The sequence below is a fragment of the Nilaparvata lugens genome, chromosome 4 (genome assembly GCF_014356525.2).
Source record: "Nilaparvata lugens isolate BPH chromosome 4, ASM1435652v1, whole genome shotgun sequence".
Taxonomy (NCBI): domain Eukaryota; kingdom Metazoa; phylum Arthropoda; class Insecta; order Hemiptera; family Delphacidae; genus Nilaparvata; species Nilaparvata lugens.
The window spans coordinates 28,176,277-28,188,712 of NC_052507.1; the positions used below are offsets into that span (position 1 = coordinate 28,176,277).

General features: G+C 35.1%; 1 protein-coding gene across 1 annotated transcript in view; it reads right to left on the minus strand.

Moving 5' to 3' along the window:
• LOC111051948 (ets DNA-binding protein pokkuri) overlaps positions 1-12,436 on the minus strand; it is a 47,459-nt gene that overhangs the window by 1,893 nt on the left and 33,130 nt on the right. The window contains exons 9-10 of the mRNA XM_039427275.1: positions 3,192-3,314; positions 589-788 (exon numbers count right to left, since the gene is read on the minus strand). Of these exons, the coding sequence (XP_039283209.1) occupies positions 589-788; positions 3,192-3,314 (323 nt within the window). The remainder of the gene's footprint in view (positions 1-588; positions 789-3,191; positions 3,315-12,436) is intronic.

A 12,436-nucleotide genomic window follows, 5' to 3' on the forward strand; every position in this document is an offset into this window, starting at 1 on the left:
ATGAGCACCTTAAATTGTCAGTCCCGGCTGATATATAACAGTCATGAAGCATATTGACGGCTTAAATTATAAATAATCAGGCGAGATGGAACTTCTGTTAGTTACTCCCCGCCAATAAAATCCATACAAATATTTATTCATTACTACTTTAATATTCACTAAGATAATTTTATTCTTATGCATTTTCAATGATACTCTGCTATCCTAAAAAAAGAACGAAGGAGTAAGTCAATTTAAAAAATAATGAAAGAATTCATTATCATCGGGCTCTGACTCTGACCTATCCTGAAAGTTTAAAGTCTCTAGCAAGTCAGGAAGTGGTCGACAATTGTGTTACGAAATTTTGTACCGTATACGTTACAGACAAACAAGAAACAACAGTCTTAGTTGTTGATAGAAACGTTATAAAATGATTTGTTCATTTAAATCACTACAGTTGCAAATCATATAGCTATGAATGGGAGAGAGCAACAGTCTCAGCCCACAACTTTCCTATCAACAATGACATTTACAAAAGATTGATTACATTTCATTTTCAAGTACACAAGTCCAATTTAATATGAATGATGAAAATAGTAAAATACTGACCTCTTCGGGTTCGACCAGTTTGAACTCCATGCCGCGGCCTGTCCAAATGATGCAGGACGCATTGGCGGGGTCGTCGAGCAGTGCGACCAGAAACTGCCACAGCTGCAGAGATCCCCGACGCTGTTGCGTTGATCCACCCGAGTACACCACTGTGCCACCCTCGCTGTTCCACGAGCCGCCGCCGCCGCTCTGTTTATAGTCTGCAATCGATTATAAAAACTGTACTTGAAAACTTGTTATTATTGTTGATGTAGTGTCGCTAGGCTGTAGCTACAATACAAAGTAGTGTAGAAATGAAAATAGAAATCCAAGTACCGGTACCCTTTTTTTAATTGTTGACTTACGACATGTTTCCATTTGCTATTATCAAGCAGTGGCGGATCCAAATAGGGGCTAGGGGGGCTATAGCCCCCCCTTGGGTATCCAATTTACACTAGATAAAATGGGTAATTTGTTTTGTTCGGTTGCCAAAGGTTGTAACATTCAAGTTTCTTTTGAATACGCTTTGTGACATTTTTACTGCCCTTTGAAATATTCAACTTACTTCTCTGTTTTGAACTGTTAGGTACGGTACCCTTTAAATTCAGGGAAAGATTAAACTTACACAATACTTCTGTTTTAGACCTTTTATAATAAGGAATAATAAGTAATGCATTAAAGGAACTTATTACAAGGTAGAATAACTAAAAATGTACATATAGGTTTATTTATAAAACTTAATCATTTGCAAAAAAGTAATATCAATACTAAAAGTATTTCCGTACATTAAATAAAAAGGTAATATTTATCAACGTTCAAATTCTTATGGTCAAAGGGTCAGATAAGATATGTTAATGTAAAAAAATTCTAATGGCCTCAAAATCCTTTTATTTTTAGTCAATATTCTTTAGTCAAACCATAGTTTTTTGCCTCTTAACTCTGGTCAATAAAGAATTAAAAACGGCCTGAAAATGTGTCATTTTACACTTAAATTTTTACAATTCCCCGGACCCCCGCCTTGCTGGGGGGTATTCCATACCCCCGGTGCTTTTACCCCCCCCCCAAACACCTAGTCCCCCCTTTGGCCTATCCTGGATCCGCCACTGTTATCAAGTAATTACCTGTAATTCAAGGCATCATAGCCGAAATATGTCGTAAGCAAACAATTTAAAAAAGGGTACTTTAGATTTCTATTTTTATTTCTACACTTATCTGTTTATAGCTACAGCCTAGCCTATATAAACGAATAATAACAAGTTATTACAAGTTACGTCATTATCAAGTAATTACTTGTAATTCAAGGCAACATAGCCGAAACAGGTCGTAAGTAAACAATAAAAAAGGGTACTTAGATTTCCATTCAAGAGGAGCCCTAACGAAAAAGACAGAGAAGCTACAGCCGAGCAACTAGGGTCGTTTCAGTTGTTGCTCAGGAATTCCACCTTGAGTTATGAGCTCTACTTCATAAGAATCTATCACCAATTGGAATATTTTTTCAAGTAAGGCATTCTTTAATGAAATTTGATTTTTTAAATTGTTCTTATCAGTAAGAAAATGAATAAAATATTTTGAACTTCATCTTCGTATAGGGTGGATTAGCTGCTACTACAGATTCTACCATAGTTCTTCACTATCAAAATTGATTAACATTTTTTAAACTAAAAATATGTAATCTTATTGAATTACATTATCGTATCTTATATTTTTCAAACTATACCCACTACGGTCATATTTAATAATTCATGGGAAAAGAAATGAAATTATGTTATGAATAATTCTATGATCTGATATTATCCAGCAAAGTAGCAAAAGTTGATTGCGCTCCATCCGACTAATTTATGGAATGTAGGTCTGAAATACGCTCAAGTATGAATAAGATCAGGGGTGCCCACAGGGGGGAGGTTTGTACGCTACTGCGTCCTTGAAGTTCGGGGGGAGCTCAAAATCAAATCTTGGGGAGTCTTGAATGTCTCAAATGACCACTGACGATTTTATTTTGGGGGGAAGCTGAATTTTTTCTAAATTGAGGGCTTGGGGGCACCCCTAACTACCCTACATAAGAGTTGAAGAGTGAATATTTAGAGTTTCAAAACATAATACAGGCTTATAAAACAATGAATCACCACCGGTTTTTGGATCCTCTTGCTCTCCCACTCTGGATATCAAGTTACACCCAACACTATATATTAAGTTATCACTTATAATTCATCTACTGTTTCCTGAATCTTATTTTTGTAATTTTAATCACACATATTGTAATTTATAGTGAATATAATGCCATATAACTACTTATTGAATAATACTGCTTGCTGGAGCTGTCCCCCAATCTCAGACGCATTGTCTTACTGGGCGAATTCCACTCAATTAATATGTTCTTTGTACTGTTTTTGTAAAAAGAATGTAATTCTTATTTTGTTAAATATCAAATATAATTATGTACATGCATTGTATGCCAAGTGGAAATGAACGAATTGAAATTGAATTGAATGTTTTGTGAATTGTCAGAATTCTCTTAAGTTCACATGTCCCCCATTGTATAGTTTTTAAGGTTTCAGGCCGTTACAAGGCATATTTCATACAAAGCTTGAGTGTTGAATAAGCATTTAGTTGTGAATCATCATTACCATCGCTGGACACTGTCACTGATGATTTAGATTCTCTTATCTGGTGATTGGAAGATGTCAAGTAGGAAATAGCCGATAATTGATGTTGCTGCTGCGTTGATCTGTGATAATCCAAGCCGTTTCCTGTTTCAACACAAAATTCAAAAATATTTTAAACATTTATGTTCTGAATCAAGCTTATGCCTGATTGATTTATTTAAATCAAGGAAATGTGTTATTGTAATAAATATTCATTGATCAGTGTTATTCAATCTGAAGTAATTTAATGGGAAGGAAAACATATTCAACAGCAATGGTTCAGGATTGTGGACAAGCGGACATTGCGAATTTATGAGCCACCTGCAGTTCAACTGTAGCAAGTGGCGAAAGGATTTATAAAGGGGTTGGGGTGGACGGCCAAGCTTGGCATTCTAGATAGCCTAGTAGAAAAGCAGATACCCGTACATTCGTGTGGGGTAGCCGTCTACAGTGTTAATCTCTGAACGTGTATTTTTAATAGAAGGGAGCAACTCTGTCTCACTCTGTTTCATGAAGAATACGTCACCGTTCTAATAACTGGGCAGTGTTAGAACTTGGGATATTCGCCTGGCAGAGTACTTGTATGATACCACACACTGGAAAAAGGGAAATCCCGCGAGACCACCGGCATTTTTAAAAACAGACCTTTTTTGAAAAATGACTTTTTTCGCTTCATTTGCCAGTCTCTGCACCCTTTCTAACTTTCCTGACCAGATTCAGAATTACTACACATCGATATAGCAGAACTGACACTCGATCCTCTACCTTTATCCTTGCCTGGCAGACAGCAGTCTTCAATTTTTCATTTGCGGCTTGTAGCACCCATCACTGTTCGCCAATACTGACTGTTGTAAAAATAGAACTTTGTTTATTTTTTATTGTACACTCGCAGAACTCTATTTGCCACTCAGAACTCCAGCGTTTTTTTTTTCATTTGACGTTTAAAAAAAATCGGAGTGAATATCTTGAATGTTTGATCAATCTCTGCAAAAACTGAAAGTTTTGTTGTTTGGAAAAATCGTGATTGTTAATCCTGATGTCATAAATTCGTTTTGAATTTAATTTTACAATTTCAGTTTTTAGGAAAACTGAGAAACTGTTAGTTGAAAGTCAGAGAGCATATTCTGTGGTGGAACGTCAGTAAAATGAAGGACTTAAATTTTTACATTGATAATGTTCATAAGAATGATACTTGTTATATTATGTTATCAAGAGTTGTCCCACAGTTGGTTTACCCGATACACTAGATAATATATTATGTTAATTATTATAAGAGAGAGAGAGAGAGATGTTATATTTGTACCAGGGCGTTTTATTCAAATCTTTCCTATTCAATTGTGTTTGTGTCTGTTCTATAAAAATTCAAAATATTTAGCTATTTTTAATAATTTCTAGTTTCTCTGCCACGCCTACATGACGAGATATCATTATTTCAATATCTCCTCTATTAAAAACAAGGATTTAGACTCTCTGGCCTTCAAAATATTCCTATTTAATTATCAAATAAGATTTGTTGTAGATTTCCAAGCTTGATAATCGGGATACCCTAAAAATATTCAGCTTACTTCAAAATGCAGACAGTTCATGGAAAATCCAATTTTGTGTAGAATATATTTTTCTAATGAGATTCTCAATTTGAATTGTAATTTTTACATTATTCATAACTATAATGTTTCACATAAATAGCAAAGTCCTTAATAATAATTTTCAAATATATTCCTTATAAATACTCGTGAATATCTTCCAATATACTTTAAATAATATATGAGAGTGTACCGCAACCTGTCATGTCTCAAAAAATAAAAAATGTTACTAATATCAATTTCAATCAAAAAGCTGTCAAGATTATCTATAATCCGTATAAAAATAAATCACATATACGGAAATATAATTTTTATATTTGGGATAAATTTCCTTTGATATGACGTAAAAATGAACACCATGGATTGAATAATTACCACTGGGTATGATCTACACCCTATTTAGTACAGGGCAAGCAGCGGCAACTGGCAAGGGTGAAAAGGGTTTCCTATTCTCTCAGGACCGTCATATGAGTAAGCAGTTAGCTGTAATAGCTGCAGCTCCATGTATCAAATGGGAGGGGAAACATTTAAGCCATTCTCCACGGACTTTCAGATCTCGTAAACGTCTGTAACCCTTCAGTGAACTGAGATATTTTATTCATTACACACTTTTATCTTGAAAATATATATTTAGAGAAGCAATTTAGTAGGCATGCATGTACTTTTAAGTTTCATTATTTTTCAATAACTCCTAGATTTTCAAAAAGAGTAACAAATCTAGTTACAATTTATTTTAATTGCATTTATTTGGAAATATTTATAGTTATTATTGAATACGCTTATTCAGATGAATTTGTTAGAACGTAAACAATAATATTAGAAAAACCCAGAGTCAATTCAGCATAATTATATAATAAAGTTCCGTATAATTTCACTCATTAGAAATTCTCCCCTATTTCTCAATTTGAGAGAATTTTCCTGCTCTAGAAAATCCCTCCTGGAATAATGTTTCCTGCTATAACAGATTAATAAAATTAATTTCATTATCCTCAACCAATGAATAATTTTATTAATGGAGTTCAAGGTACCGGTACCGTAGCTATCAGATAATTATATTTTCAACTTCATTGGAACATATTATACAGTAATTAGTTCATTTATAAGTTCATTAGTTCAGATTATAATTTTACATTCATGTAATTTGTGGTTTTTCAAAAATTCTTTTCCCAGTTCTTAAACCCAGTCCGAGAGGATTTTCAAGTAATTGATGATAGAAATCAATGAATATTTTGTGAACAACGATCAATGTGTGATCATAGCAGTGTAAGATGCATTCCAGTGTAAAATTACAGTACCGTAAATAATTTTAATACAATGAGTGAATTTTGAAAAAATATTTTGATCATCTAGGCTATGTCAAAGCTATGCATTGATAATTAATTCTAAATATCGGGGAACCGAGCTTCGCTCGTTATTTTTATTCATTGATAAACAGAACATAGTCCGGGCGCAAATGTCATGAATAAGGCACTCCGTGGTCATTTTTGAGTAACAGCCGTGGAAGATGTCTCAATTCCTTCGTTGGGTCTAGCATTATAAGGATCGTGATGATGATGATAAGTCGAAATCACAGGCAAACACCTCGGGAACAAGATGGCCGCCAAAATTTTCAAGGTTTTGATATATCGCTTGTATTTCAATAACCGTTCAAGATATTCAACCCTTTTTTGGACAAAAATATTTTTAAAATCTTCCTCTACAATATTTGTTGTATAAAATTTTCTTTAAAACGCATATTTATTTAGTTATAACCTTCAAAAGCCCAAAAAAACGTTTTTTCTAGATTTGTTCAAATTGCATTCCATTATAACTTTTGTAATCTTGTTTCCGAGGTGTTTGCCTGTGATTTCAACTTATCATCATCACGATCCTTTTTATGCTAATTCTAACGAAGAAATTGACACATCTTCCACGGCTGTTACTCAAAAATGACCACGGAATGACATTTGCGCCCGGACTAACACAATAATTCTCTAAAATGATCGTGTTCATATTTCACAGCTGGCTATATGTCATCTTATGAATTTCGGGGATGCGATATTTTGATTTTTCACATACTCACTCGCTCACTAACTTTTTTACTATCCACAGCTGTTTCAGCCAAGGATGAATTATCCTTTTGATGTCGTTCAGAGACTACAAAAAATTGCAGGATCAGCTCTATCATCCCAAGGATGAGACCTAGTGCAATCAAATTTTTATATCATAACCTACTACCGTATGTTCCAAATTTCATGAAAATCGTTAGAGCCGTTTTCGAGATCCGTTGAACATAAATAACCAGATATAATATATAAAAATACAGAAATTGCTCGCTTTATATAATAGGAATATCGGGGCACCGAGCTTCGCTCGTTATTTATTTATTGATGAACAGAACACAATTCTTCAAAATGATTGGGGAAGGACAAACAGGTACAGCCCAAAACTATTTCTTCCCCGAATTTTGATTTATACACTATAAATGGTCCAAAAAGTAGGTTATGTTTCATACACTTGAATTCAGGTCCAATTTTGAGTAAAAATATTTTAAAACAGAAAATTTCTAATTTAGATTGTTTACAAACCAAATTGAATAACAAAATAATACTCACGAATCATTTAAAACTGTAAAATAATGCTTAACTTTGAATATTATGATATAATCTAATTGAGAGTGATAAACTATGTCATGTCAACAAATCGATTATTTTGATAAAATTTCTAGATAATATTTCTCATATGAGATACGGTAAGCTGATTGAATGATTACACAGCTGATCTCCTACACAGGCACACGCATCTTCTGTTATCGACAAACGACGATAATTCTCTAAATGAATTTATTATCCTTTTAATGTCCTTCAGCGAGTTTTCCCAGGGATGAGACCTAGTGCAATCGAATTTTTATATCATAAACTTACCGTATGTTCCAAATTTCATGAAAAATGTTAGAGACGTTTTCGAGACTCGTTGAACATAAATAACCAGATACAAAAATACAGAAATTGCTCGCTTAATATAATAGGATATGACTGTATACCGTATTTTTGAGAAATAACAATTGAAATGTGTTTTTTCTCATCCATCCACAAAGTAACATATTTGACATGCCATTTTTCAAGTTTGTCTTTGTTTTAACAGATTTCAAAGTTCTAATGACAAATGAAACCGTAACTTAAATTCAAATGTCAATTCTAATATTCCAATTGATAGCTCCAAATCATGTTACAGTTTCACGTTTAGTTATTAAAAAAGTTCATTAATTGATCAATATGAGAGTTCATCCCCAGAACAATGAGACTGACGTTTCACTTTTAGTTGTTGAAGAACTTCATTACGCATCTATTTATTTGTGCATATGCAAATACATTCCAGCTAAAAACAAAAGGCATTTGCCCAAAACTGCTTTAATTTGGAGTATACAGTTTAGGTAACTTAAATGGTAACTTCGTTAAATTCGCTCATAATATTTTAAGTCCAAAAAAATGTATCTACTACATTTTTGATCGAAATTCGAGAACATATTTGACAGGACATTTTTCAAGTTTGTCTCTGTTACAGATGTTAAAATTCTGAATCAAATCATAATTTAAATTCAAATATCAATTCTAATATTCCAATTGATAGATAGCTCTTAAAATCTTCTCTTGATAGCTCCAAACTATTAAAAAATAATGTTAAAGTTTTACATTTAGTTATTAAACAAGCTCATTAATTGATCAATTTGAGAAAGATCAGGCAAAAACTCTCTCGTCTGGAAGGGGGACCGGGGTCTGGATGAGTGAAAGATTCCAGTCAAACATTAATGATTGATATTAATGTGGCCAGTAATGAAGGCTGCGGTCGCGTATAATAACTAGCAGTTGCTGTAAGCTGAGCTGAGGGCTTCGCGGGACAAAATAATAATTAATCTTGCTTAAGACCAGCACGTGATGCGGTCGGACCTTGAGTAGATTGTTTCGCCATCCCCAGAACACTAGTCTGACTTCTTTCTCTCTCCACTTTCATCTTTCTCTCGGTTCATCCGAAATTTCAATCTTCCCTCAAGTCAACCCTTTGGCTACCTGCTTATGTATGTTTAATCGATAGATGTTTGATCTCCCTCACACATCCCTGTTTCCATCATCCCCTCTCACTCGGCCCTCTGTTGATGTTGTTAAATACACAGCGTCGTCGGCTACGCCACTCCGCCAGCAGGTTATTTTATTATTATAATAGCCCTATAAGCCCTCGCGCTCCACCCTTCATATTGTATTTTTAATCAACCCTTATAACGTTTTGTTCTCGCTGTTGTTTGAATTAGGCAACGCGCGCGCGGGTATTTCGACTCGCGAGTCGTGTGTCGAGCGTTATCAATGAATGGGCTGCAGAATAGTTAGTTGCTAAGTTGTCACGTTCAATGTCACTCAGCCAATCGTAGTCATTCATTTATAACGCTTCTCACACTAACCGCATTTGGCATAGCTTACAACATGTGGCTGATTCTAATAACATGTCAGCTTCATTGCCTATAGTGTCATTGTCCATTTGAATACTAATTGAATTCAAACAGTTCCAACTTTAATATTGAGAAAGTAGAACAACTTCAATTCACTGAGTTTATTCATATACAGCATTCGCATTAATTTCAACATTCTAATGCTTGCATGTTAGCATTTTTAAAGTGATTTCCATTTTTTATTGTTATATTTCTTCTTATTTACTTGATACTTGAATGTTAGCCTCTAGCTAGAGTGAGGTCTGAGTAGAGTGAGAGAAATCTGCATTTTCAACATTTCTCAACTACAAAAGCAGTTGCGCTGACTTTGAGCAGGTAAGACATTTTTTGCCCCTCAATATTCGCTCTGGAGGAGCAATGCATATATTTTACCCCCCCCCCAACTTTCTTACCAAAGAAAAAAAATAAAATTGACTTAGTAGCCCAATGAATGTTTCAATTTTATTTATATACATATGCCAGTGAAGGCTCAATTCCTTGAGTATTTCAAGTTTAAATTAATATACAAGATGATAGAAATAGCCTATACAAATAATATCACAGTACAGTATGGAAATTTCTGGTTACAAACCAGTAAACTAGACATTACCCCCCTCCCTGCATCAACAAGACGGACTTTCCTTTGCCCCCCCCCTCTCCAATTATAATTCCATGAAGTCGGCACCATTGTACGGAATTGTCAACCGGTCAAGTAATTCCATGATTGATTGATGAGCAAATTTTATCCATTTCGAATGTGTTTGAGTCTTGATATTATAGGTACATGGTTAAATGTTAAGATGCGTACAGATATACGCGCCGCGAACATGAGCAATTCACTTTTAATAAGCTGATGCCAAGCTTTTTATATCTGTATCTTACCGTTTCTGTAAAAATACAGATATAATCTGCTGATTAAAAGTGAATTGCTCATGTTCGCGGCGCGTAAATCTGTACGCACCTCTAGATGTTTTCTTTGTAAAATTCTATTTAACAATTCGAAGAAGTTGAAGCTGTTTCTTTAGGTGCCTATACAATAGCTAGCTTGCAGAAAAAATTGAAACTGGAATCACAGGAAAAACCATGCTGAACTGGAAAATGAATCACAGATAAGTGAAGTACCGTAGTGAGTAGGCTGGCTAATGAGCGGCCAGCATAATAATCTACATTGATTATTCATGCCGGTGGCAATTGAAAGAGTTGTGGAATCAGGATGATGAATAAGTGAAAAGGCAAGAGATTTCGGCGGGCATCCGAAATTTCAATCTTCCCTCAAGTCAACCCTTTGGCTACCTGCTTATGTATGTTTAATCGATAGATGTTTGATCTCCCTCACACATCCCTGTTTCCATCATCCCCTCTCACTCGGCCCTCTGTTGATGTTGTTAAATACACAGCGTCGTCGGCTACGCCACTCCGCCAGCAGGTTATTTTATTATTATAATAGCCCTATAAGCCCTCGCGCTCCACCCTTCATATTGTATTTTTAATCAACCCTTATAACGTTTTGTTCTCGCTGTTGTTTGAATTAGGCAACGCGCGCGCGGGTATTTCGACTCGCGAGTCGTGTGTCGAGCGTTATCAATGAATGGGCTGCAGAATAGTTAGTTGCTAAGTTGTCACGTTCAATGTCACTCAGCCAATCGTAGTCATTCATTTATAACGCTTCTCACACTAACCGCATTTGGCATAGCTTACAACATGTGGCTGATTCTAATAACATGTCAGCTTCATTGCCTATAGTGTCATTGTCCATTTGAATACTAATTGAATTCAAACAGTTCCAACTTTAATATTGAGAAAGTAGAACAACTTCAATTCACTGAGTTTATTCATATACAGCATTCGCATTAATTTCAACATTCTAATGCTTGCATGTTAGCATTTTTAAAGTGATTTCCATTTTATATTGTCATATTTTCTTCTTATTTACTTGATACTTGAATGTTAGCCTCTAGCTAGAGTGAGGTCTGAGTAGAGTGAGAGAAATCTGCATTTTCAACATTTCTCAACTACAAAAGCAGTTGCGCTGACTTTGAGCAGGTAAGACATTTTTTGCCCCTCAATATTCGCTCTGGAGGAGCAATGCATATATTTTACCCCCCCCCCAACTTTCTTACCAAAGAAAAAAAATAAAATTTACTTAGTAGCCCAATGAATGTTTCAATTTTATTTATATACATATTGCCAGTGAAGGCTCAATTCCTTGAGTATTTCAAGTTTAAATTAATATACAAGATGATAGAAATAGCCTATACAAATAATATCACAGTACAGTATGGAAATTTCTGGTTACAAACCAGTAAACTAGACATTACCCCCCTCCCTGCATCAACAAGACGGACTTTCCTTTGCCCCCCCTCGCCAATTATAATTCCATGAAGTCGGCACCATTGTACGGAATTGTCAACCGGTCAAGTAATTCCATGATTGATTGATGAGCAAATTTTATCCATTTCGAATGTGTTTGAGTCTTGAAATTATAGGTACATGGTTAACTGTTAACATGCGTACAGATATACGCGCCGCGAACATGAGCAATTCACTTTTAATAAGCTGATGCCAAGCTTTTTATATCTGTATCTTACCGTTTCTGTAAAAATACAGATATAATCAGCTGATTAAAAGTGAATTGCTCATGTTCGCGGCGCGTAAATCTGTACGCACCTCTAGATGTTTTCTTTGTAAAATTCTATTTAACAATTCGAAGAAGTTGAAGCTGTTTCTTTAGGTGCCTATACAATAGCTAGCTTGCAGAAAAAATTGAAACTGGAATCACAGGAAAAACCATGCTGAACTGGAAAATGAATCACAGATAAGTGAAGTACCGTAGTGAGTAGGCTGGCTAATGAGCGGCCAGCATAATAATCTACATTGATTATTCATGCCGGTGGCAATTGAAAGAGTTGTGGAATCAGGATGATGAATAAGTGAAAAGGCAAGAGATTTCGGCGGGCATAATCCAAGTGCGAACGGGGAACGTCTACTTAATGAGATGTGGCTTCATCGAGGCATATATCATGTGGCTAATGATACCCTCTCCTTCTCCCGCTACCCTCGTCCTTCTATTCTGTCCATACCGCCCAACATTATTTTATCCTCTCTCTCTATTGGTACAGTGCATTGCATTGTAATATTCCACAATTAGCCGAGCCGATAGAAACCAATACGTTATCGATGGCTAT